We start from the raw sequence: 27782 nt of genomic DNA on the forward strand, positions 1-27782 counted from the left end.
TTAAAAATTAAAATATTTTATAATTAAATACTCTATATTATAAAGAGTAGACAACTATTTTATCCTTAAAAGAGCAGCAGGGAGATGGCATAAGAACAGCCATATTGAATTAGACCAAAGGTCCATCTAGCCCAGTATCCTGTCTTCCGACAGTGTCCAATGCCAGGTGTGCCAGAGGGAATGAACAGAACAGGTAATCATCAAGTGATCCATCCCCTGTCGCCCATTCCCGGCTTCTGGCAAACAGAATCTAGGGACACCATCCCTGCCCATCCTGGCTAATACCATGACAGCACAAGTATTTTCATTTTGGCTGGTGGGTTTAATTGAAAGATAAATAAGTGACAGGTAAATGTTTCTAGACAAGAAATAAACTATTTACACTCCTAACGAACGCTACAGTCCCACAAGCCAATCCATGCAGGTGGGCATTTGCACCTGTGTGAAACCCTCTTGCATCTGGCAGGGCTTCATGCAGACAAAGTTACATATGGATCAGCTTGCAGAATTGGGGCCAAAATATGCATTTTCCTTGAGAGAAAAGATCATATAACAAAAAAAGGTTTGTCTACCATGGATTTCACTGTTGTGAAACACAGCCTATTGTTTTCAATGCCAGATAGCCACATAGAAACATATGTGAGGCAAGTGCTATGTAACACTTGCTTAAAACAAAACACACACCTTAAGTGTGTCCAAAACACCTCGGTTCTTAAATGTCTGATAAAGTCTTTTTCGGAGTTCGTCTTGGGACAACGCTTGAAATTCAGAAGAAGCCATCCTGAGCTAAAATGTTACAAAACACCATTACTCCTCTCCCCAGCAGACACCCTAGAAGCCACCCCCCAGCACAGCTCTATTGAACAGGTGGGGCCCAACAGGCCCTGTCACACTGCACCATTTACACCTCCCCGGTACCCAGAGGAGGATGCGGCTCCTCACAGAAATACCAGCTGGGGGAGGAGGTCGCAGCCGCGGGCCTGGGCAATCGCCGCGGCTTCACCGCGTGTCCCGTGAGACGGGCTGTTTCGCTAAAGCCCCAGCTCCCGGAGTCAGGGGAACGCTGAGCGCCAGCGACCCAGTGTGGGGGGCGGAGCCCGGCCCGGACTGAGCCTAGGAACCGCTAAGGGCTACGCGGGGCCCGGCTCCTAGTGGGGGCGATGCCCGGAGGAGCGGGCTCATGCTGACACCGCGGAAATGCGGCCGCCAAGAGCCCCCTCCGGGCAGGGCCGCCCCCGGTGATTTCGGGGCCCCGCACCCGATACTTCAACTAAGGAGCCTCGGCCCCGCCAGTCCCGGCAGGGGGCGCCCCAGTGAGGGAGGGGCTGGCGGCCGGGAGTGAGCGCGACTGCGCAAGTCACCTCGCTGAGCCGCGGCGCCGGCAACGGCACCTGCCTCCAAACTGGGCTAATCGCCGCTTTGCGGCTCAGCCCGGCCCGGCCGTTACCAACCGCCGCCCCCTTGACGGAACCCTCGCGAGAACCGACTGTGATCGATCGCTCTCGCGATACCTGAGAGCGGCTGGGCCCTTCAGAGTGCGGTGATCAGTGGTGACGCCATCAGCCCGCGCCGGATGTTTGGGGACTCCGCGGGGACAGCTTGGTGCAGCGGCGTCTGGACAAGCGGGTGAGCGGCCGGGGGGTCCCTGCTCCCTCGAGCGTCTGGGCGGACTGAGGCCTGCTCTGTGCCCCTCCCCCTGCCAGGAGCTGCGGTGGAAGTGTCACAATCCTGGGGCGGGGGTCGAATCTGCCCCCCTCCCCCGCGCGCGGTACCGGTGACCAGCGCCACGATCCCTGCCCCCCATTTCCCCGCGGCAGGGGGCAGCGGCTGGCTGCTGCACTGGGCCTCCCTCGCCCGTGTCTGTCACCGGCCGTGAATTAACCCCCGCGAGGCAGGGGAGGGGCCGCGAAAGTGGAGGGTTAGAGCGATCAGCCGGTCCCGTCCGGCCCCGCTCCGCCCCACCTGCCTGCATGCGAACCACCCTCTCTGCCTCCGTTCCCCGGGTGGGTGTCAGGTGCTCGGTAATCCTCCCCCCCGGCCCGGGAGTGTGAGTCTTTCCTGCAGCTTTCGCGGAGAGCAGAGCCTTCAAAGGAACAGGCACACGTGGCTGGATGGAAATTGGCATGGGCGGGGAAGGTAGAGTACGAAGCAACTTCCACCTCTGAAACTGGAAAAGATTTCAAGCACACAGTGCCCCTTTTGCTTTGCACTATTGCAGGGGTGGCCAACCTATGGCTCCGGAGCCACATGCGGCGCTTCAGAAGTTAATATGCGGTTCCTTGTATGGGCACCAGTGCCGGGACTGGAGCTACAGCACCAACTTTCCAATTGGCTGGGGGGGCTCACTGCCCAACCCCTGGCTTGGGCACAGGCCCTGCCCCCAATTCCTACCCACCCTCTTCCCTCAGCCTGCCAGGCCCTGACTTCTTCCCAGAGCCTCCTGCATGCCAGAAAACCGCTTATCAGGAGGGATGGGGAGGTGCTGATCTGCAGGGCTGCCGGTGGGTGGGAGGCACTGGGAGCAGGGTGAGGGAGCTCGTGGGGGGCTGTGACGTATTACTGTGGCTCATTGATTAAATTCTGGCTCCTTCTCAGGCTCAGGTTGGCTACCCCTGCGCTATTGTCTTGTTTATTACCATACTAGAATTTCACACTTTTGGACAAAAGATAGATTAGGCCCCAATTTTGTAACAACTCACTGAGTGCTTAACTTAATATACTGTTATTGGATAGAAGTTAGTGGAACTATTACACTAAAACGAAGCAAATCATTAGTCACTGCAAGAGCAGGTCCATATTTACTTTCACTTTTGGTTGTCGTTACTAGCCAACTACACCTTCAGGATGTGGTATGCTAGCAAAATTTTCTAAGAATTAGATTGCAATGGAATGTTTAAATATATACAAATGTCTTAAGTTTGTAAAACTCTTACAAAATCTTGTTTACCTAAACTATTTGACATGGTTTCTTCTTAATATACAATATAATTTTGTATTAGCTGACTCTTTTTTAGGACTTTTCTGAATGCATTTACATTTCATGTGTCTGGAAGCATTTGTAAAGCATGTCTTTTCTTTCTTGGAAAGGACATTATTTTAAAGACCATGTCTGGAAGTTTCTACTTTGTAATAGTTGGTCATCATGATAATCCAGTATTTGAAATGGAATTTCTACCTTCTGGAAAAGTGGAGTCCAAGGTTTGTGGCTTTTGATAATACTTTGTATATCTATAGCTGTTTCTATTTGTTGAACATTCATTACAAACATGAATTTACTATAGTCTCACCACAACCCTTTGAGGTAACTAGTATTGTTACTGCGTGTACAGAAAACTTTTGGCAGAGCAGGAGATAGAACCCATAGCTCCTGACTCTTTCTATGCATTAAACAGCAGACCATTCTGTCTCTCCAGAACGCATACATTTCTGTTTCTTCAGAGATTCTGTTTTGAATCGAGTATGTACTACTAATAGTTGCTGCTTGACGTATGTTACATGCTATCCTTGATTTATTTCACCACCTCCATAGTGCAGCTATGTGATGTCACTCACTGTTCTAGAGGATAGTGCCGAGGATTAAGTTTAGAGTTGTACTCTAATATTTTTTTGACTTTTAAATATTAATATTACAGCACAAAGTTAATACCACTGGCTTTAGTTTCTATTTGAATGATAATCCTGGTTATTTTTTTTTAAACTGGGTACGGTCTGACTAAGGTTTCCAAAGTATGTGTTAATTGACCTGATTGAGTAGCTTTATAAATAAATACAGGTTAGAAAATGTATAATATAATGGCTCCAATGAGGATAGAACACACATACCATGATGATGGGTGCATAAAGGAAAAAAAAAAAGCATAGAGTACAGAGCTGAAATGAAAAGGGGGTTTTAATAATGAGTTTAATTTGCATTATTGATTAGTATCTTCAATATATCCTTAAACAGAGCTTTTTAGATGTATAGTCATGCTGAAATGCATCTAACAATTGAGTAAACTTCATTTTTTGCACTCTAAAATTAAAATGGTTTGAAGCAGGCAAGCATAATCTCGGGTCACATTTTAATAATAAGTTATAAACTTCTTGAGAATATAATTGCACTAAATTAGAGAGAGCCAATGATATTGGTACCTTTTGGCAAATAGCCTCTGCTTCTGGATAACAACACTTTGCATAGACCAACAAATTCTGCACAGACTTGCAGCCTGTAAAATCTCATTGAGCTAAATGGTTTGCATGGAGTGTATTGTAAATCAGCACAGAATTTGGCTTTGTAAATTCCTTGAATTTGTCTGTTACTCAGGCCAGGTCTACACTAACCCCCTAATTCGAACTAAGGTACGGAACTTCAGCTACGTGAATAACGTAGCTGAAGTTCGAAGTACCTTAGTTCGAACTTACCTTGGTCCACACTCGGCAGGCAGGCTCCCCCATCGACTCCGCGGTACTCCTCTCGCCGAGCTGGAGTACCGCAGTCGACGGCGAGCACTTCCGGGTTTGACTTATCGCGTCCAGACTAGACGCAATAAGTCGAACCCAGAAGTTCGATCGCTCGCCGCCGAACTACCGGGTAAGTGTAGCCAAGGCCTCAGTAATGACAAGTAAGTATAGTTGTAGATAGGTGGACTGCTGTTAAGTGCAGACCTGCAGATAAGACATTAAGCCAAGGACCCTACTGCCTGTCTCTAGTGGTTGCTAAAGGTTCCACGGCACACTTTCAAAAAACAAGAGATAAGCCCCATATATTGGCCATAGTCTGTGTTGTAAAGTAGGGCACTTTCTCCCTTCTGGTTTTTTCCCCTTTCCTCCTCCCACTGGCTGGTAAGGAAGGAAGGATGATACTCTTTGCTTCCAATGAATCTATTTCCCTTCCAAATTTTATTCTTCCTTTAATACTTGAGCAGATCAGAAAATGGAGAAAACCACCAAGAATGGAGCAGACCTGTGGGTGCGAGAGCAGCATGTGAGCAGTATTCCCTCACTATAGGGTATGCTGGAAAGACAGCCACAGTTTCTAAACTGTTGGACACATAGGGAATGGTCTTGGCCAGCTCTTCTTTTCAGTAAACCATTTTTTAATATTCTAGGATGAGTGAACTGCTAAGCACATAATTGCATTTACTTACATAGTCACTGCACTGTTGGGGACGAATTCAGCTGTGGCATTAAGTGAATGCCATTCCTATTTATCATAGAGGGAGTCGCACTTATTTACACCTGTGATATCTAATCCTAGGATCTATTGCACAATACTTTCAGTAAAATGGACTGTATTAAAAACAAAACCCTAGTTCTTCTCTGTTTTCTGATGCCCTGTTGTCTTTCACTTCTGACACCAACGTATTGGGAATATATCTTATTGTATTTGTATTTCATTAAAGACCATGTTATATGTTGCAGAAGAAAGGTTGAGGGTACAAACTGTAAGAAAAAGTACAGCTATTACAGCAGCTGGTAGATTATTCTTATTTAGGTTTTACTTGTATGAAATGGCTCCTTCTGTTTTCCACGATATCAGGATGATCATCGTCATCTCAACCAGTTCATAGCTCATGCTGCTCTTGACCTAGTAGACGAGAACATGTGGCTGTCTAACAACATGTACCTGAAGACAGTGGACAAATTTAATGAATGGTTTGTTTCTGCTTTTGTCACTGCAGGACATATCCTTTCTCTGTATTTATTCACTTTTGCCAGCAAGTGATAAGTTAAATGAAGCAATTCTAGAGCAGAACTAATTCTGCTGTTTTTACTGGAAGGTAGGTTAGAGATAGTACCCAACATCTGGATGAAGTTTGTCAGAGGCAGATCACTTCTAAAAAGATGGGACTAAGTGGGAGGGACAGCAATGGATCTTAATCTGGTGAGGGGATGGGGAGGGCAGAAGAAATGCCCTAAGGTGGATTGCCCTGAGCAGAGAAATAAGTTTTATAAAGCTAACACCAGGAGAGGAACAATAGAGAGGTCTGTTCCTGCCCATACAGTTTTCTCTAATTCCAACCCCTTTTTGAAAGCTGCAAATAAGAGGCTTGGATATAACTATACATGCCTGTTGGTGATGGTCTCTACACATCCAGTAAAAATGGATAGTTTTTTCAGGTCATTTAGATATACAGACTTGATTTGAATATTAGAAACCAGGTGTTAATTGCCACGTATGTTGTAAATATAGTGATTGTATTTGTTTGACAATCTGTTCTAATTTCAGGTACATGGAAACATTACTTTGTATTTATTTATTTTTAAATTCTCTTCAAAATCTGGATATTCTTTACAAAATAAAGACTTGAATGAGGGAGTAACACTTCTTGCTCCCAAAAGCATGGGAAGTTTAATTAATAGATTGAAATTTAATGCTTCCTACAGTTAATGTGCCTGGAGATCCCTCTTTAAATTCTAGCTTCCAAAGAACACTGTCTTGCATATATAAAATTCAGGTGTAAGCATTTGCTGCATTGAGCTGTGAGTGCTTGCCTCAATCAAATACCATGTCAGATTTTTCATTAGTTTTGCAAATTTAGTGTTGGTTATAAAACTCCTTAGAGGGAAGGAAGAGCAGAGAGTCACTAATAGTTAATCTTAAATTTTTGGAAGGAAAATTGCTTCCTTAATTGTTCCACATATGAGATTTATTATGCTTCATGATGTAAGACAAGAAGATGGAATTAAAAACTTCTTTAGTGATGTCTATGACTTGTATATAAAGGTAAGAATTATCTTCTTATAATTTTGTGTAAAATTTTACAGTGTGTTCTACCATACACACTTAAGCAATGTCTACATTAGGGAAACTTTCCAAAATTTCCCACCATTGCCACAGGTGCAGCTGTACTAGAGTTAATCACACTGGAAGCCCTATCTAGACCAAGCCCTGTAGCCAGAGCAGTTAACACTGTGTCTATTAGATTTGATCTTAGCAGGTTTAATTCACACAGCATTATAAGCAGTTCTGGCCATGGGGAGGCCTTCATTTCTGAGTGAAGGTATTATCACTAAGAGCCAAATTTAGGGGTGAGCCTAAAATGGTGTAAATTGCATCTTCTCAACTCCTGTGGGTAAATTTAGTGATGATACATTAGAGGTTGAAAGTCTAAGGGAGTTTGTGTGACTGAATATATCCTGTATTCACCCCTTACATGCTGTTGTAATAATCTTTGTACAAAATATGCCTTGTGAGGTATCATTTTAAAACTAATAACTCATTGGTCAATAATATAATAAAATGTATGTACACAATGTGTATTAAGAGTTATGAACATAAGATGAAATTATGGCTCTGTGTGTTTACTAGACAAGTCTGGGGAGAGAGTAAATTTGTTCCTCAAAGGAAAAGCTGACACCCTCTACCCAGGTTTCATCAAAGTTGATGAGCAGCCACTTGTCAGGTGGCCATTCATTGGCAATGAAGAGGGGCAGGAACAGATCAATCTGCATGTTAGCAAGCAAACTGTAGAGACTCTTTTAACAAAGGGGGACTAGACTACAAAAATGTGGGGGAAAAACATCCCCCTGATCTCTCTCTCTCTTTTGCACATACTTTTTCACTTAAGATGAGAAAGGAAGTGGCACTTTAACTTTGGGTGGGGGTAGGGTGGCCAACTTTCTAAGGGCTGAAAACTGGATCCCCCTGAGGCTCCAATCCTGCTCTGCCTCTTTCCTGGAGGCCCCCTTCCTGCTCCCCCTCTCTGCCCTTCGCTCGTTGCCCTCAACTCCAGTATGAACAGCCCCATGGGACTTGCAAACCCCAGCTTCAACAGGCAACTTGGAAGTGCAGATCAGAAGAGCTCTGCAGCCAGGCAGCCCCACTGGCGAGCTAGGACATCGCCCTCCGGTAGGGCAGCCTCTGCCTCGCCTGCCCAGTAGTGCTCTTCCCTGCCCATTCAAGTCCTCCCTGCCCCAGAGCTGCCTGAGAACGTAGCCGGGGGAAGCACTGGTGGCGGGGCAGCTCACATTCATTCTGTACCTGCTGGCAGCCTTACCCCCCTCACCATGGGCCCCCACACTCTGTCCTCTGCTGCAGCCCTGCAAACCATGCTCCTCAGTGGGGCTGCCCAAGGTGCATGTGTGTTGCTGCCGCTTCAGGACCAGGCAACAGGCTGTCACTTCCCTCCTACCTGCAGTAACTGGACTTTGTGTCTCATCAGTACATCTGACCACACACTGCCAGATCCCCTTTTTGACCGGACTTTCCAGTCGATAACCAGACACCTGGTTATCCTAGGCAGGGGGAGGATCCTGGCGTGGGATTTTAGTGAGCGATATTACTGGGAGCATGCGGTAAGGATTTTACCTTGAGCCAAGTCTACTCTGTTAAATTTAGGTACTAGGAATCATTTTATCTTTATTTTTCTTGTAACCATTTGTGACTTTAATATCTTATATTTCTACTCACTTAAAGAGATACATTTTAACTTTTTATTTTTAATCAAAACTAATCCAGTGTTTAAACTGAACTGTTTAAGTAACTCCAGTTAAAGTAGCAAACAGTTGCATATTGACCCCCTTACAAGGGCAAGAGGCCTCTAATATCTGAACTGCCCTGAAGAGGGCTGGACAGTTCAGAACACACATTTTGGGGGAAAATTCAGGACTGGGTGTGTGTTGGGGGTCAGTCACCCTGCAGGTAGTAACTGAGGCTGCTGGCAGCCAGTGTGTTACTGGAGTGTTCTTGGCAGGCTGCTGGGGTCAGAGTTGCTGGACTAAGGCTGTAGCTATACACAGACACTCAGGGTGTGACCTGCATGTTGTTTGTGAGCGGCCCAGCTTGGGAGCTACCATAGAAGGTATTGTGAGGCACCCACAGTTGTGGGGCAGGTGTTCACAGCCCCTCACTGGGCTGGATTGCACCCCAGTTTGTCTAAACTCTTATAATATACACATAGGGGTGGGAGGCATCAGATGTAAATTACAGCATCTTAGATTTTTGCCTCTCAGCTTGGTTAAATTAGTATTAAGGTATGGAGAAAGAACTAATATTTGTGGTCTGATAACTGTCTTTATTTAAACAAATAATACCATATCTTATTAAAATGGTTCCAGCAGCTGCCATGGTACACCGAGGGGAAGAAAGGCACCTGAGCCTCAGAGCAACGCCAGTTTAAACAGAAATCTCCCGTAATATCACTAGGGATTTCTGCTTAAAAACGGGTGCTAAGGTTCAATGCAGAGCTTTTAGTAATTTGTTTTCCAAGAGCTGAAAAATACTAATTATTTGTTTTTGTAGTTCAAAACATTCTGTTTATTGATGAGTCTCTCTCCTTTTTCCTCAGTTTGCAATGAATCCATTCTATGAACCCAATTCTCCTGTTCGATCGAGTGCATTTGACAGAAAAGTGCAATTTCTTGGGAAAAAACATCTTTTAAGCTGAATACTTTTAAATAGACTTTATTGTACCTTCATGAATATCTGAACTGTAATTAACTTAAATAACCTGGTAAGTTTTCAGCATGTTTGACATCTTTTTGAAGACTTAAGACAAATCAGATGCCCCATAATTTTTTTCCAGTGACAACTAAAAACCAGTTGAGCTTTTGGGGTTATGAGAAATACTATAAAAATCCTTCCAGGTGCCATGTGTTAACTTGTTTAAACAAACAAGTCAGTATAAACAGTGGTAGTAAATCAATTGCTGTATTCCAAAGTTAGAGGCATCAGTATATCATGGTTGCCTTATCACTTCAGAGATGAAAAGCAGATCTCTTCTGTTTATGTAGCCTGTTGGAAAGAAATCCGATCTAAATGCAAAAAAGCTTGTGGGGGTGGGGGGTATATTTCACAATTATATGACTTAGCACAAAGAGGGAAGTTCTTAATTGTTAGATCTAAAGGGAGAAATATTGGTTAACTTAGGAAGATTAAAGCTTGCTGTTTGTCACAGTCCTTAAATAGGAAACTCTTGCACAGCACAATACCAGACTAATTCCCCCCTCCCCCTGTCATGTGAGCCACAGAGCTGCATCCCAGAATGCTGTGGTTAAAGAAACATCTGGGGCTAGTACTTAAGACCTTGCAATACTATTTTCCAGTAAGTCAGCAACTCTCAATCTGCTTTTTTTTAATAAGATCAAAACTGCTGAACAATGTACTGCATGGTTGATGCAAGGAACCTATACCTGCACATTGGGCCAATGAAGGAATAAAGAAAATATATCAAAAGATTTACAGACATTCTTCCCTAACTTAAGCTGTTTCTTTTCAGGACAGTGCTTAATCATATATCTAAGTTCTATTGAAGTAAATAGAAGTTGAGTGTTGAAGCGCCCTCCTGAATAGGGAACTTGAACTATTTTTTGAGGTTGTCTAGGGTGCAAGGCAGAGTTTGGACCATTCTGTTTACTATTCAGCACTACAAAATAGAGTAACTTTTGCAAGCAGGTATCTTTTTATACTGTCATTCCAAAATATTGTATAACTTTAAAATGAATAGCATAATACAGAAAGCAGATACACAGCTAAATAATGCTAAGATACTTTGGTTCAGTTTACAGTACATGTCCATTATTTTGCACATATTTATCCAAGCCTCATTTTAAGAGCTGCTTATTTCTAAACTGTCCCAGGAAAAATGGAAGATGATATCAAGAGGTCCTGCTATTTCTTTCAAATACAATTATGACATTGCATGGTGTGAACACTCCAACTGCACATATACTACAAATGAGTTGAAAGGAGATCATTTTATGATGTGATAAAAGATGTTTTTTTTTCCCCCATGAGGATATCCTTGCTCCATTGGTGCTTATAGATTTGTATAATAAAGCTCTGTGGTTTTGACAGGCTGCTGTATCACAGTAGATGTAAAAGGTAAAATCTGAAACCAACAGGTAAAGATTCTGAAGACAATTTAATCTTAAACTTTTGAAAAAAATCAGTATAAGTGGAAAACAACTGGTCTTGTTTTGATAGTGGGAGACAGTTTTTCAAATATTTCACATGAAAAATCAAACTTCTTAGCAGATTGTTTAACAGGACTTTATAACTAAGATAAGCTGTTGGTTTGTTGAACCTATTCTTTTCACTCCAGAATCTAAAGTTCCAATGGCAATTATTTCACTTTAACTTCTGTACAGCACAGATGGGGAAGTGATCAACTGTATGAGCTGACAAATTCAATTTGTCATAGTATTTTAGTGTACAGCCACAGTACTGCTAGTTTGTATATGTATTGTTTCAGATTTAAAATTTCCCAGTGCTTTGTTAAAAAATAAAAATACCTTGACAGTGTTTGAATGAGGCCTTCTCGGCCCAAAGCATTCCTTTGTTTGCTGAGAATGCATGTATGTGGCTATAGGATTTTTCTTGTGGTATACAGTAAAACCTCAAAGATACAAACACCAGATTTACAGACTCACCAGGCTACTGGACACCATGTGAAACCAGAAGTAACCAATCAGGCAGCAGCAGAGCAAAAAAAAAAAAAAAAAAAAAAGTAAATACACTACTGTGCCTGTATTGCATCAAGATAGGCACAACTAGGCTGCCAGCCTGAGGCAGTGGGGTCTGCATTGCTTTCCCTTCCTGGCAGAAGCAGCAGTGGACACACTATTTTACCCCTTGATCCTTCTCCTCCCCCAGTGGATAAGCTGTTTTCTCTCCTCTTCTTCCCCCCCCCTCAGAGGGTCACAAGGTTATTACATGGGGGGGGGGGGGGCACAAGCTGTCAGCCTCCACCCCACACCCTGCTTTTCCTCCAGCATTTACAATGGTGTTAAATATATAAAAAGGTGTTTTTAATTTATAAGGGAGGGTCGCACTCATAGGCTTGCTATGTGAAAGGGGTCACCAGTACAAAAGTTTGAGAACCACTGTTTTAGTGCATTAACATACTTACTGAGTACATCTTTGAATGTTAACAAAAGTGCATAGTTCAAATCTGTCAGCATGTATCACACGAGGTGCTCATGGGCTTAAAACTGGATGGAATCCATTGAATAGTAGTGTCAGGTGTGGTCACGTGTCCTGTACCACTTCATGCTTCCACACAAAGGCATGAAAGATAGAGTGCCTGCCTTCCTCCTCCACTTTTCTCTGACCATCCATGGCAGTGAAGTGGAACCCAGAGGCATCGGACCTGCTAGTGTTTGCTAACCTTTGTTTTTCAATGATCTGTTTGAAGATTGTCATTAAAACCGACAGTCAAATTAGACTGTCAGAAACTAAACTAGTTCAACAACTCCCTTGTACTTCAGGATCACATATCTTGCACCAGACACCATGCCTCATGGCAGACCATGCTGTCCAGTTTCAGACCCTGTCCATCCTGCTCACAAATGGCCATGGTCACTGCCTGATCTGACTGAGGGAAAGCCCCTTCCCAAACAGATGATTGGTCATTCCTTTTCCTCAAGAATACAGAATTCCAGGGACACTTATCTCAAACTGCATCAATTAGCACAGTCTGAGGATTGCTCTGTTCCTGAGGAAGCAGTAACTGCTGAACAGGAGCCAAAAAAAGGTCATCCTTTGTTAGAGCCTCTCAAGCAGACAATCCACACCACTCTGGCAAGAGGAAAGGCATAAAAAAGGATAGTGAAAACAAAAATAGCAGTAACCTTTTCATTGACCCTGGTACTGACAGACCTGGAGCTCCTGCCCCCAACTCTGAAATTCATCATATTGAGGCTAGACCAGATGGAGCAGAAGTGCAGCTCTAAAAATCACTTGGGCTTCTCACAAGGAGAGTCCAAAATAAATCCTCCACAAAAAAACCTACAAGCCTATTGCTTCAAGGGCATGCTATGCTAGTGGTCAAGCTTGCATAAGGAAGGACTGGGCAGTGCCAACAATGCCATCTGCCTTACAAGCAGCAGTGCAGAGGATTGAACCCATCACTGTCCTGAGCTACATACTGATGTCCCACCTAATACCTCATCCACATCAAGACCACTGTCAGCACCAGTTCCCTTTGCACGGAGGTCACACGGTGCTACGACATCAGCATTTGACAAAATACTCCTACTCACCTTCACTGAGTTATTTGTTCTTGCCAGCATTGATCAGGGTCCAGGGACCCATTTCCCCTGCCATTGGGAGAGGATCCTTTTTCAGAGATCCATCACAAGCAAAACATGAGTGGAAGCAGATTAGTAAACCTCAACACAATCAGTGCCCATACATGTGGCCTTTACCATTGCCAGCATTGTACCTTCATGTTTCTCAAAGCAGTTTCCCCTCACCCATCACAAAAGAGGTAACAACATAGGGCTTGAAGGGACATCCTGGGACAGAGTCCAGTCCCCTGCTGTTACAGGCAGCCCTATCATATAATCCCATTTATAAATTTATTAAGATTAACCTCACTAGTTTTAAGGTTTTTTTGCCCTGCTACTTCTATTGAATGGCTGTTCCAAAACCTCACTCCTCTTCTGATTAGCAACCTTCTGACTTTTTCAGCCTAAATCTCACTCACTGTTTGCAGTTTTAGTCAGACCTAGAAGCAGGTAGCAGTCTCAGAACAGGCCAAAGTGGCACCAGAGGAACCTGGCAATCCCTTTCCCCACTGAGAGAGTCATCTTTGCCAGATGAGGCAGCAATAGGAACCCCAACACTGTCATAAGACTGTTACAGAACATTCCAAGACCTTTTAATCCTAGGACATCAACCTGTGATCCAGGAAAAGTCCCATAAGTCACTCCAACTCTCTCACTGGGATAACTTTCCAGCCTAAGTAGAGCCACTTACATGGTAACATTTCTTCTACATCACTGCCCCAGAAAGTTAAGAAAAGGCGTATATTTAATAGTAAGGAATGTAAAGGTACAATTCTTTTTAGAAAGTGACTTACTGACAGCATGAGATTCTATTCTACTGTATTGAATTAACATCTATAACAAGTGGGTTCCGTTTTTTAGTATAGATGATTTTGTAACTACCCAGCACTGGAAGTTTATCCTGGGATTTGGCAGTCAAGCAGGGTTACCAGTAATAAAAGGTTCCACGCTGCAAGCTATGCTCTCAGGAACAGATGTCCCTGTGTTTGGGGATGTAACTGACTGAAATTTAAGGAAGAAGTTCTGTTATTGCCCATGTCGATCTAAAAGAGAAAGAGCAGGATTCATTAGCTCTACAAGGATAACAGGAGTAAAAACTTATTTGTTGCTTATTTAAGCAGATGAAGCCCTGCTTCTGCACAAGGAGCAGCTCTGTGAACTGAGGGGATGCTTCAGTTGCATACAAGTCAGTTTTCAGCCATACATCAAGTTCCTAGCAATGACATGTGTCTCATTAGTTCTATGGCGCAAATGCTGCTTTAAGTAACCTGTTGGCAAAATTCAGCAAGGCTTTAGAAGAGCAGATGAAGGGAAAACACACAGACATTAAGTATGCAGGAGGTTTATTTCCTACCTTAAAATCTACAGTAGTTCTAGTGACATTAGGTACTTAATAGCAGAAAATCTAAAGGTTTATATAGAATTAAAAAAAAAAAAATCAGATGAAGTACCACTCAGATCAAAAGGAATGTAAGGAGACTGAAGTTCTTTAATAGTTAGAATTATGTTATGAAATGGGTTTTAGTGAACCAAAAATGGAATGCTAATTTCATAAAAATATACACATACATATAAAATTTGTTCCTTGCATTTGAATTACAGAAAAAAACCCAGAAGTAGTGCTTCTAGAACTTTCAAGTTTCTCTGAATTACATTTAAAGTATTTATCATTTGATTTGTTAACTTTGCAAATTACACATTTATATTAAATGAACATTTTTAGCTGACATCTTTCTAAACAGAAGATGCCACTAACTCAGAAACAAGTCACTCACTGAATGGAAGCCTCCCCCACTCCCCAGTAAAGCAGCAGAATGTTACATTTTAATAATATTAGAGTGGAACCCACTTATATTTGAGCTATTACTCCTTTTCTTATTTTTAGAGTAAGTTTGTCAGAACTTTATTGGCAAAAAAAAAAAATCTAACAGTCAACAGCAAGATGAACTGGGTTTGGGCTTCCGGTGAAGATTTATTGTATCTGTCTGAATCAAGTGATCTGATCTATCTTCAGTAGCAAGAACTCTTCGAACGGCTTCCTCAAAGGCTGCTGCAACATTAGTGGCATCTTTTGCACTAGTCTCGAAATAGGGATGGTTGCCATTGTTCCTGCACCAGGCCTGGGCTTCTTCTGTAGACACTTGCCTTTCATTTATGTCAATTTTGTTACCCAATATCACAAAAGGAAAACTTTCAGGCTCTTTCACATCTGCATAGTAAATGAATTCTTTTTTCCAGTTACCCAAGTTTTGGAAGCTTTGAGAGTCATCTACACTAAAAGTTAGAAGGCAACAGTCAGAACCTCTATAGAAAGGAGTCCGTAAGCTCCTGAACCGTTCTTGACCTGCCGTGTCCCATATCTGCATTGTAACAAAGTGTCCATCCACTTCCAAATCTTTATTTAAGAACTCCACGCCTATTGTGTGGAACAATTGTGTATCAAACTTGTTAGTGACATATCTGTTCATAAGTGAACTCTTCCCGACTCCACCATCACCTAAGAGTATTACTTTAAGTAGAGATGATTTTGTTGCCATTGTTATGGAAATAGATCCTCCTGATTTCTGAGTCCTGTAACATAAGAGAGACCCTGTTAAGAACAAACATTTTCCCCTTGTGATAAAGACAACTTATTATTTTGTTAAATATTGAATTGTTTACATACTCATGCACTACCCATAAAGTATTAAGCCCAAGTCACTGCTCACTAAACCTTACATGCAAAAAAAAAAAAAAAAAAGGAATTGACTAAATATGTTTGTAATTTTTAAAAGTGTCTAAAAGCACACTTCCCACTGGATAAGAACATAAGAATGGCCAATCTGGGTCAGACCAAAGGTCCATCAAGCCCCGTATCCTGTCTTCCGACAGTGCCCAATGCTAGGTGCCCCAGAGGGAATGAACGGAACAGATAATCAAATGATCCATCCCTTCACCCATTCACAGCTTCTAGCAAACACAGGTTAGGGATACCATCCCTGATCATACTGGCTAATAGCTATTGATGGATCTATCCTCCATGAACATATCTAGTTCTTTTTTTTAAATCTCAAATGGGGTTTGTGACAGATGGGGCAATTTCCTGGACAAACTTAGTTCAATAAAGTTAAACCTTACTGAATTAAATTAAAATATTTTAGGAGCTCATTATATTAGAAATGCAAATGTGTGTTATTGTGGGACTGTATGTAACTTGTCTAGGAGACATGACTAATGTAAACCTTGGGAAGTGTTATGAATTTCAACTGACTCTTGTAAACAACAAGGTAAGAATAAACTGTTGAGTAGCTTCCCTAGGAAATATTTGGGAGGAGGGAAATGCAAATGCCCACCCACCCACCCACCTTTGGACCTGATCTTTATAGGAGGCTTGCCCTAGGGAGAGGACCGTTGTCTGCAAATTACCTATTCCCAGGATCAAAAGGGCCAAACAGCATAAAGAAGTAACTCAGATTCATGGTGTTCTTGTTCTGAGCAAAAGGAGTTATGAACTTGAACACATGTGGGGCTTGAAGGACTGTTCACCTGGCTGAGCCCTTGTTGGACTTGGGGTGATCTCCAGTAAGGTTTAGCACGTTTAGGTTCTTTTATTGTTTTGATATGTTTTCTCTGTAATGCTTTTACTTTCAGAATAAGAAGTGGGCATGGGCTTGCCACAGGTAACTTAACTGTGACAACTGCACCGTTTACCATCTCTTAAAAAAAAGAGAGGCCTACTTACACATTCTGCCTTTGCTGAGGAATTCACAGTTTAGATAGGGAGCTGTGCAGCCTGGAAATACCCTTGTAAGGAGGGAGAGAGAGATGCAGGTCTACACTCAAGAGAGATGATGGCTAGGGAGCCAGAAGTCTAAGAGTGGGTGCCCTCACTGGACCATAGAGAGAGAATATAGGTGCCATTGCTCTGAACTTTGACAAGGTTATAAAGTGTTTCTTCTTCAAACTATAGTCTGTGTAGTTGTATGAATTAACACACTGATTAGTCACTTCTAGAGACTGGGTTTGAACTCCTCCTTGTTTCACTTACTGGATATTTTTGAACATCTTTTCCCAGGAAATAGTGGAAGCCTGTCCACTTTACAAAACCACCAAAGTTAGTCTGCAAGACAGGTGTCAAGTTGGTCTAGATAAAGACCATAATACACAATAAGTCAATTTACATTCATTGAAAACCCTGAGGGGGAAGATAGAGGTAAAGCCAGGCATTTGGAGAGTTCCTGCCTTAATTATTATCTAGCCACTTTTAGTCCCTCATTCCAGTTAGCACCAAAATTCATTTATCTTACATTAATTTGGCAAGAACAGTGGAAGCTTCCTTGTAGAAACAAGAAATATAAATACCAAACATATCTATTTTATTATTTTAAACTGCAGCAAAATGTGAACCACCAGAACAGTTTTCTTAGATCATTCTCATTCAATACTTTACCCTCAGTGTTTGCACTTTGTGTAGAGACTGAAGTTTACTCCTCAGGGAAATCTGCACCACTGCACATGTGCAGAATTTATGACTGAATTTATGTGCACAAAAAATTATTTTCTGACAAGGAAGCAAAGGCGAGTGGTCATGCAACCCTCCACAGCAGTATGTTTCGGGTGCCCAGGGCAGCTGGCAGAGAGGTAAATCACTGTGGGGCAGGAGGCAGGTCTGGAGAAGACCTGGCTGGTAGCTCCTACCGTGTGCTGAACTCAGCTGCTAGTCCTGGCTTGGCAAGACAGGACTTCCTCTTCCCCTGCATGGCATCTGGGGCTTGGTCAGACCTACCCCCAGATTTCTCCCCCAGCTGCAGAAAGCTCTGCAAACTCCTCTCCCCACTCGCCTTCCTGCCCTCATCAATCCTTAGCTGCAGGGGGAGGGATCTCTTTACAGGGAGCTGCTCCCCCATCTGCCCAACCCCCATGCATCCAGACCCACTCATACCCAGACCCTCCTGCCAAGCCAAACCCCCCTGCACTCAGAACCCCCCTGAGCCCCACTCCCCCTGCACCACCCCAACAAGCCACCCACACCCAGATCCCCATCCCACCAATCCCCAAACAGCAGCACCTGGATCCCAGGCCCACTCCCCCAGCATCTGGACCCCTCCCACTGAGCCCCAACCATCTTCCTCTGGACCCCCGCAGAACCCCATTGCACTCAGAACCCCCACAACAATCCTCTGTGCATCCAGATCCCCTCCATTCCCGGATCCCTCACTGAGCCGCTCATGCCCAGATTGCTCCACATAGTACCCTCTCAAACCACACCTGAATCCCCCCCACACTAAGCCTCTGCACACTCGGATCCTGCCTTGTTGAGCCTGCCTACCCACAGGGAGGGACAGGGCCCTGGGGTGTTTCTGGGGCAGGCCTGGTTCTTGCACTGTGTTAGGGTTGGGTGCAGCCTCACTGCTGAGTCCATGTCCTGGGAGGGAGCTGCAGAGTGGTCCCCCATCTATGTCCAGCCAGTGGCCTGTGCTCCCCAATGTCCAGCTGGAGCCTCCACATTTATTTGACAAATAAAATTTGCAGATTTTGCAGAATATGAAAATACTGTGTACAGAATTTTTAATTTTTGGCACAGAATGCTCTCAGGAGTAGAAGTTCATTAAAAACAGTTATGGGTCTACCTTTTTCTATGTGAGCCAATTCACCCTGCTGCAGAAACATCTTTAGCCACAACAGCTGCAAATGTGTGAGCTCTACCAGACCTTATTCTGCCCACTACAAAACCTTGCTGGAACCATTTACAATGTTTGTCTTACACTTCTTGTACTCAACATATTTAACTGGATTCAAAGTATTGAGGCCACGTCTACATTCAGAATTTTAGCGAGATCCTGCGCTGTTGGCTCAGCACTGGTGCTAGCAAGAATCGGAGTGCTGGTATAGATTGGCTGCCAGGATGTTTTCCTCAGTGTCATCCAGACTTGTAAAAAAGCTTCCAGAAGTGTTATAATTATCAATTTAAACACAAAAGAAGTCATAGAAATATTTCTAAAAGCCCACTCCACACTTGAGTTTTAATTCGACATAGCTACAGAACTCAAGTGTGAAAAATTCCCACCTCTGAGCACAATAGCCATGCGGACTTAATCCAGCATAGATTCAGCTAAATTAATGGAAGAATGCTTCTATCAACCTAGATACCAGCAAAGATGTAGTGCTTGGGAAGGCTGGGATCCTACAGCAACAGAAAAGCCACTTCCATTGCTGTAGACTGTATCTACAATATGGGGTTATGCCAGCATACCTACCCCACCATGGCTATGCCATTTTAGTCCCCATAGTGTAGACATGGCCTAAGGTTCCTATATCAGCCTACCCACTATCCCCATAAATGTATGACAATTAGGAAAGGTCAAACTAGTTCAGCAAAATAAGCACCTGTCTACAAGGTCAGAGTTGGAAAGGCATTAGGATATTCTCCACTCAATTGCTGGAGGTTTTTCCCTTTAGACGGCCCACTTGGCCTTTCTTTCTCCCTAAAAATTACTAAGGACATGAAGTATGCAGTGTAGTTGTAGCCATGTCGGCAGGGCCGGTGCAACATATTAGGTGACCTAGGCAGTCGCCTAGGGCGCTAGCATTTGGACGGTGACCGGATCTTCAGCCGCCCCAGTCATCATTGGCATTTAGATGGAGGGAGCTGGGTCAGGGGGGCACAGGGAGGGCCGCCTGCAGCAAGTAAGTGGGGGGGCGGCATGCAGGGGAACTCCCCGCCTCAGCTCATCTCTGCTCCACCTCCTCCCCTGAGCACACTGCCCCACTCTGCTTCTCTCGCTCCCAGGCTTGCAGCACCAAACAGCTGATTGGCGCCGCAAGCCTGGGAGGCGGGAGAAGTGGAGCAGCAACGGCGTGCTTGGGGAGGAGGCAGAGCAGAGGGGAGCTGGGGCGGGGAGCTGCAAAGATGTTAAGCAATGCATAACTACACAAGAAGTCTATTGAAGTTTATGAAACTACTCACATGTGACCAGGGCTGGATTAATGCAGGGGCTTTAGGGGCTGCAGCCCAGGGCTTCGAGCTAAGGGGGATCCCACAAAAATAAATCCATAATTATATACAATTCAGTGGTCACCAACCCATCAATCGTGATCGACTGGTCGATCCTGGCGCCTCTGTCAGTTGATCGCAATCTCCGGGCTGCTAAAAGTCCAGCAGCGCACAAGTAGGCTGCCTTCTTACCGTGGCCCCACGCTGCTCCCGGAAGCAGCCGTCTGCTGGCACATCTCTGCGGCCCCTGGGAGATGGTGGGCGCGGCAGCTCTGTGCGCTGCCCCCGCCCCCAGCACCGTCCCCGCAGGTCCCATTGGCTGGAAACTGGCCAATGGGAGCTGCCATGGTGGCGCTTCTGGACAGGGGCAGCGCTTGCGTGCAGCGCACAGGGACATGCTGACCCCCTCCCCCCAGAGACACGCAGAGACATGCCAGCAGAAGGCCGTTTCCAGGAGTGGGGTGGGGCTCTGGCAGGCAACCAGCCAGTCAGCCTGCCTGAGCCCTGCTGCGCTGCTGGCCAGGAGCCGCTTGTGGCAGGGGGGATAAAAATCAATGATTTAAAAAGAAAAAATTGGATTTTTTTTTTTAATAATTTGCTTTTTGAGGATAAAACCTATCTAAAGATAGTTTTAATTAAGATACATTATAGCTCAAAGATATCTCATCATGGAATAGGGATTATAAATTCTAAGTCTATAGTATGAGAATATATTCATGTAATGTTTAAGAAAAGTTTTGTAAATGAATTCCAATAGTTCATGGATTAGGGACCCAATTTTATGGGGTTCCAGGGTCTTCTGTATAGATTATTTTGGTTAATCTTTCTATCTACTCAATGGGACTCAGTGCTCAGTCTAGAAGATACCATCAGAGATGCTTAGTTTTGCAGTTCTCAAACTGTGGATTTGTGTCTTCAGAGATAACAATCTTGTTAACAGCAAAAAATGTTTTTAAGTAAATATATATTTAGAAGTGAGAAATAACAGACCTCAACCCTATTGTCCCTCTGCAAATTTGTGTGCAGAGAGTCAATCCCTTATCCCTCTCTAAAAGTGCAAAGTTTCAAAAAATTCAATGAATAGAAGATTGTTGGGGGTGGAATAGATCTGGACAAGGAGATCTACAAGTCTGGAGATAAATGTGAGAAGGGAGGGAGAGGCAGTAGAAACAAAAGTGAAACTTTTTGAGCAGCATATTCCAGAAGTCTTGAGGTCTTTTTGAGTGTAGCCTTCATTGATTTGAGATCTACCATACCATTCTTTCACTAGAAGGGAAAACCTATAATGGCAGCAGCCTGTAAAAAAGAGACCCAAGTTTGGGAATAAGAACCATTCAAGAAATATGTTTGTTGATGAGGTTTTAAAAAAAGTCACACCAGTGGACTGGTGGAAGTCACTTAAGCACTTGGATTCAGAGACTGTTGAAGTGATAATCTCACTTTTAACAGCAGTAGCTTCTTCTGCGGGTGTAGAAAGTCCAAAGAGAAAAAATATTCTAATTCATTCCAAATTGAGAAATTGTTTGGGACCTGAAAAAGCAGGAAAGCTTGTTTTTCTTTTCCAGATTATGAATAAACAGGAAAATGAAGGTGAAGACAACTGAGTTAGCTGCAGAAGCCAATATTTTAAGTTTCTCATGTTGACCTGGCTGACACAGTCAATTTAATTTTTTTTTAAATATTTCATTTAACTATTTTAGTTTAAAACTATTAACAAAAACAAAACTGATTTTAAAAAACTTGAATGTTTAACTAAATTTAAAAATTCGTATGCTTGTTTTGTTAAAATATTTTATGTTTGCTGTTGAAGAAAAAATCCAGAATACATAACATTGTTGTTTTAGTTAAATAAAACAATTGAACTGTTTGTCTGGTGATGTTCTCCTCCTAATCCAGCATGGCAAGAAAATCCTCCAAATAATAATTAACCTGTTGAATTGGAGATATTTATGAAGTCATTGGCTGGGGAACTATCTGCTTCAGTTACCTTTGGTAAATGAAATAACCAAACAATCATTCATTTTCTGATACAGCTGTAAAACTAATCTGAAACGTTTTCAGAATAAATCACTTAAATGTATAGTGTGTACCTTCTAAAAATGAAACCTACATCTATCTCTGAGTTGTGAAAAATATGTATTAAGGTTATAACAACCAACAAGAATGCACTCATGTAGAAATCCATGATTAAATCGAGTCTTCCTGACTAGTGATTTAAATCAAATCCGCCCTGGCCTGCCGGAGACTGCACCTCGCACCCCCTCCTGCACCCAAACTCCCTCCCACAAAGAAACTAATATAACAGCTGTTCTAAGGTAAGAAGTAGGCTATTTTGAATTAACTATATTCTACATGTTTTAAGGCTGAAATGTAACCACAGAACAGCTTTATGTTAATTAAAAGGCAAGTTTAGTATAGCATTAATAGCCTTGATGCCATAATTGTGATCATTTTGTTTTAAAATAGGAAAAAGACTTGTATGCAAGGCTCCCACAAAATCTAACAGCCCCGGGCCCACAGGAGTGTTAATCCGGCCCTGCACGTGACTTCATGAAAAGTCTTTGTAGGATCATGTCTATGTTTTCTAGTTATAAACCACCTTAGCTACAGCTTGTACCATAGTTCCATCTCTCTCTTCCCCCTTTGTTAATTACAAGTCACTTTATCAACTAACTAGGCTTCACAGTAACAGCACATTAGACTAACATATGCATCAGTGAAAAAAAATCTCGTTTTCAGATCACTTCACAACACTTTGCTAGGGCCCATATTTATTGTATCTGTGTATAAAAGAGGGAATCAGACTAAGAATTGTTTATAAGCACAGCAACTACAATCATGATTTTTTAAAGTCTTGTCTTTCTTCCCATTTTATAGCCTTGAATTGCTAAAGAGGATGCTTTGTATTTTTTCCTTTAATCTCCCAGATTTCAGAGAGATTTTTCCCTACTAAGGTTTCGTTACTTAAAACCTCTTTAACATCCATACTGTGAGAACAAACTGATAAGCAAATAAGCCATAGCCATATTTACAACCAACACCACCTTCTGATATACTGAACTTCCACAAGTCAATTGAAGCATTTCAGCTTTAACCAGGCAGTACTCCTCCATCAGGGTTTGCAGCCTGCAGTAAATGGAATTTTTATTCCTAAATCAATCAGGTGTTTGAGGGTTTGTCTACACTTAACTGAATTAATTTTCAAGGTAGGATGTGAGTTTGAAGAGCAATAGCTATTCCTGAGTGCCTTGTTCAGGTTTTGCTTAATCCACTTTTGAATTAAGCTAAACCAGGAGGTACTCAATTCCATAATAAGAGTGTCCATACATGGAGTTATTCCAGAAAAATCGCATGTATAGACAATTCCTAAATATTGTTCTAGAAGCCTCAGTTTGGGGGCTCCTATTTTTGAAATATCTAGCCTGGATGTATAAACACGCTCACAATAACTTTGTTAAATGTTTTGAAAGTCTAAATTAAGTTTTATTGTTAACACTGACACAAGTTTGTTTTGAAGTGACTAAGATTTTATGCCACTAAGAAAAGTTTCATAAAGATACAATTTTAGAACCTGAATCTCCAGATGCTTCTCCCATTGTATTATGTGATTAAAGTTACATAGTTACTTAAGTGGTTTTGCAGAATCAGGATTATAAATTTCAATATTGTGTTTTGTTTCTCAACATAAGTTTAATAAAATTCAAATAAGATCCTTCTAAGTAGAGGCATTTTTAAAAACCAAGCATCTTAGTTTGTTATAAATTTTAATCTAAAAATCACAATAGCACAAGTTTTCAAATTTCAATTTTAAAAAACCCAAATGATTAAAATAATGGGTCTAAATTACTCCCACTCTGTTTAATGTTTTAATATTTAGATTAGCCAACTGGTATTCTCTTTACCTGTTTTGAACTCTACAGAATTTATATTTTGTTTTCAAATACAGTTAACATCTATGATGTATAACTGCATACGCAAAGAAAACAACATATTATGTCAAGAGAGACTAGCGAGTGAGGTAATATCTTTTATTGGACAAGCTTCTCTTGGTGGAAGACACGCTTTCACGCTATACAGAGCTCTTCAGGTCTGTGTAGCTTGAAAGCTGGTCTCTTTAACCCATCTTGTGTCTCTAATATCCTGGGACCAATACAGCAACAACAACAACAACACTGCAGTATTACATCAAAAAGCATTTACCTTGATTGTTCAGTTTAAATCATCATTCAGCATCTGCAAATGAGGAGACATTAATTTGCAACATGTGTAATCAATTTGTTTTAGCCAATTTTGCTTTAAGAGTAGCTAAGCATATAACAGTAACTCGTAATATATCAAGAGATTGTAAATGCACATTTACTCTGATGGTTCATATACCATCACCAACACACAGCATACCAATTGGTTTAAGGATGGATAGATAGAGAAAGATATACAAATCAGTTTTTCTATCACAGTTTTGTAAATATATAATACAAGATTCATTGTCATTCCCCTCTCAAAAAGGCAGCCCCCAAACAAGAAAACCTACCATGAAAAGCCATACACACAAGAAACAGCAACCCCACTACTACGCTTTCATAATCTATCTCAAGACTCTTTTCTCAAGCCTCTTCTCCACCTTTAAAATTAATCTAGAGTAAATAACAGGAATGACGTGGGAAAAGATTAGATCATTAAATTCCAAACCCCTGCAGAATAGTCCCCAGAAAAACGTCATATCAAATACTGAATTTATACCACATTTGATTTTGACTACAAAACCAAAAAAAGTCATTTAAAATGTCCCCCACCCCAAACACACAGTTTTGTGACTCTCAGAAACCGTTTTTCTAGGTTTGTCCTCAACCATCACTAAAATCTTGGGAAAAGCGACAAAGTCCTGTGACACCTTATAGACTAACAGATGTATTGGAGCATGAGCTTTCGTGGGTGATGCATCTGACGAAGTGCGTATTCACCCACAAAAGCTTGTGCATCCAATACATCTATAACGTGCCACAGGACTCTGTTGCTTTTTACAGATCCAGACTAACACAGCTACCCCTCTGATACTTAAAATCTTGGGGGAAACCTTGTCTGTATTTTTAATAAAATGTAACATCTGTGCAACAACTGAATCTTTAGATTGTGATAAATTGCATCTTTATGCTGTTAAGTGGATGCTTTAATATATACATATGTACAGTACCTCAGGAGCTCTTCATTTAAAGTGTCTTGGCTTGAACATTTAAATTCACAGTCTTGATACTGAATTACGGGTTTTACATTTAGTTATTTATTTACAAATTAGTCAAACATTTTCATTTGCTGGCAGACTGGAGAATGCAACATCATAGCAAAAGCACTATAGAAAATACACAGTATATGCCAAATCCTGTAGTTCCCAGGCCCTTCTTTAGTCTGGCTACTGCACCATTGAAGGTAGCTAGGCTTTTCTAAAGTTTATTAAAACAAAACAAAAAACAAATAGGGAGCCAGGAAAACCACCAATTAGCTTTCCTTTTTAAGTGCAAATGAACTTGAGAAGCAGCCCAGCTGCTTTATAGATACTGAAGCCAGGATGAAAGATATCTAATAAAATTCACTGCTTGAGAAATTCTAGTACAGGGGTGGCCAACCTGAGCCTGAGAATGAGCCAGAATTTACCAATGTACATTGCCAAAGAGCCACAGTAATATGTCAACAGCCCTCCATCAGCTCCCCCCGCCCCCAGTGACTTCTGCCCACCAGCAGCCCCACCAATCTGCATAGGGTGACCAGATGTCCCGATTTTATAGGGACAGTCCCAATTTTTCTTATATAGGTTCCTATTACCTCCCAGCCCCGTCCCGATTTTTCACACTTGCTGTCTGGTCACCCTAAATCAGCGCCTCCGCCTCCCCCTCAGCTGTTTTGAGGGTGCAGGAGGCTCTGGGGGAGAGGGTATAGCAGGCTCAGCGGTGGAGTAGGGGCCTGTGGCAGAGCCAGGGGTTGAGCAGTGAGCACCCCCCAGCACACTGGATAGTTGGTGCCTGTAGCTCCAGCCCTGGAGTCGGTGCCTATACAAGGAGCTGCATATTAACTTCTGAAGAGCCGCATGTGGCTCTGGAGTCATAGGTTGGCCACCCCTGTTCTAGTAGTTGAATATATGAAACCTAATCCACACAAAAGTAAAAGTGTCTTTGTGACCAGTTTATGACCTTTCTCTACTTCTTCTCTTGGTACACATGAGAGCTGGTGCCCACTTTTCATCAAATTATGGCTGATAAGTATGCATTTTTGTACAGCATCTAGCATAATAGTTCATCAAATTTTGTTTGGGGACTACAGATATGGCTACAATACAGATAAATAATATTTGTCTCCACACCTACCATGCTGCCTAATCATGTTCATATCAGTGCATTCTAACTGAAAAAGAGAGCAGCTATCCCATACCGTCCCTGCAGAGAATAGAATTCAGGGAGGGTGTGTATATAGAGCACCATCAGCACATGAAACAATGCACTATGGGATGTCCAACCACACAGCTGATTACATAGGCCCTCTAATCATGTGGCCAGAAAATAAGGCTGCTGGAAGATTTTAATCATTATTTAAATAGGCAAGCAGGAAAACAATTTAAACAGATTTTAATCTTGTTTTCAATTGTACTTTTTAGGGTTTTCTTTCCTAAAGAAAAGGTTGATTCTCATTAGCTGGTAATCATTAAAACATGTTGATTTGCAGCTAAATATATCCTTTACACTAAAACCAGGACAATACACTATCTGTACACATTTAAGTAATTGTTGGTTTCAGAGTGGTAGCCATGTTAGTCTGTATCAGCAAAAAAAAACAACCGAGGACTACTCGTGGGTTCCTGGATTAGTGTTTTTGTTGTGTGGTTGCTGATGAGTATTTGCTTCAGGTTGGTGGGCTGTCTGTAAGCGAGGACTGGCCTGTCTCTCAAGACCTGAGAGAGTGAGGGATAGTCCTTCAGGAACCTATCCTTGCAACAAAGCCCATTGCCAACTCTGTCCACATATCTATTCAGCAGGCTCCCCAGGCTGCAGGAGTCAGACAGCGCTGGGAGCCAGCTAGCCTGGGAGTTTAGAAGCTCTGGAATCCCAGGCCCCCTAGGTCCTGGGGCAGCCCATATGGCAACGGTTTTAATCTTCTCAATGATTTTTTTTCCCCCAGAATCTCCAGGTCACAAGAAACTTCAAAATGTTGACATTTCCCAGGAACCTGGAATTCCAAATTTTGGGCAGCTCTAATTATTATAACTCTTTCCCCTATTATGTTCTCTAACCCTTCTACTATGAACTATTTTTCTAATTGGAAATACCTTATTAGCCTCCCCAGCCCTTTATTTTTATTTTAAATAAATGATACTTATAACCATAATCCATGATGCTTATAGCCACAGCCCAACAGCAATAAGCTATCCCGGGAATAGATTCTTGGCTATTGGTACACTAAGAGTACTTTCAGCTTCATGCCTCTCAACCAAGACTTTAAAATATCCTCCTGCATATTAGTGATGAATGAAGTTGGAAAACGGACACAATTTCCCCAAACTCCATCTTTCATATCATGATATGGATAGTAGGTACCAGGTACATTTTTCAAGCCTTGCTGCAGAATCCATTAGAGACATGCACCTATAGTCTACTAATACACTGCAATGACAATGTTATATGAAGAATAGAATTTTCAAATGAACGGAAAAACAATGATTTAATATGTCTGTGAGTAACTCCATAAAGCTAATATAGTGGACCTGAAGCAATTCAAAATTCCAGTAAGACAGATTTTAATAATGTCAGTGAAAGAGCATCAATACAATTCCAAA

The 27782-nt window shown here is 42.2% G+C and overlaps 3 protein-coding genes across 15 annotated transcripts in view; 1 reads left to right on the top strand and 2 right to left on the bottom strand.

The window, feature by feature from the left end:
• Nucleotides 1-1651, bottom strand: part of OFD1 (OFD1 centriole and centriolar satellite protein) — a 62164-nt gene extending 60513 nt beyond the window's left edge. For 5 of the 8 annotated variants that reach the window (XR_010597638.1, XM_065580644.1, XM_008172062.4 and 2 more), the window contains exons 1-2: nucleotides 1362-1492; nucleotides 685-786 (exon numbers count right to left, since the gene is read on the bottom strand). Coding sequence is in view for 7 of the 8 variants with exons in the window: in XM_065580644.1 (XP_065436716.1) it covers nucleotides 685-780 (96 nt within the window). In the remaining variant the exon portion in view is untranslated. The other 3 variants (XM_065580640.1, XM_008172060.4, XM_065580628.1) reach the window with 2 other exon arrangements.
• On the top strand, nucleotides 1489-11226 carry TRAPPC2 (trafficking protein particle complex subunit 2). 2 transcript variants are annotated; one of them, XM_005287820.5, is made up of 5 exons: nucleotides 1489-1626; nucleotides 3088-3198; nucleotides 5519-5663; nucleotides 6621-6706; nucleotides 9270-11226. In XM_005287820.5, exons 2-5 carry the CDS (start codon nucleotides 3106-3108, stop codon nucleotides 9366-9368), a joined length of 423 nt encoding a protein of 140 aa, XP_005287877.1. In that variant the 5' UTR covers nucleotides 1489-1626; nucleotides 3088-3105; the 3' UTR covers nucleotides 9369-11226. The 2 variants fall into 2 exon arrangements, with proteins under 2 accessions (XP_005287877.1, XP_005287876.1); XM_005287819.5 differs by lacking the exon at nucleotides 1489-1626 and adding an exon at nucleotides 1998-2136.
• A 3090-nt stretch (nucleotides 11227-14316) lies between these two features.
• Nucleotides 14317-27782, bottom strand: part of RAB9A (RAB9A, member RAS oncogene family) — a 38836-nt gene continuing 25370 nt past the window's right edge. For 3 of the 5 annotated variants that reach the window (XM_008172066.4, XM_005287840.4, XM_042840173.2), the window contains exons 2-3: nucleotides 24164-24196; nucleotides 14317-15561 (exon numbers count right to left, since the gene is read on the bottom strand). In XM_008172066.4, the coding sequence (XP_008170288.1) occupies nucleotides 14922-15527 (606 nt within the window). In that variant the 5' untranslated portion in view covers nucleotides 15528-15561; nucleotides 24164-24196 and the 3' untranslated portion in view covers nucleotides 14317-14921. Of the gene's footprint in view, nucleotides 15562-17017; nucleotides 17174-24163; nucleotides 24197-27782 lie in introns of those variants that run through there. The other 2 variants (XM_005287839.4, XM_005287842.4) reach the window with 2 other exon arrangements.

Source organism: Chrysemys picta, chromosome 1 (assembly GCF_011386835.1).
Source record: "Chrysemys picta bellii isolate R12L10 chromosome 1, ASM1138683v2, whole genome shotgun sequence".
NCBI lineage: Eukaryota > Metazoa > Chordata > Testudines > Emydidae > Chrysemys > Chrysemys picta.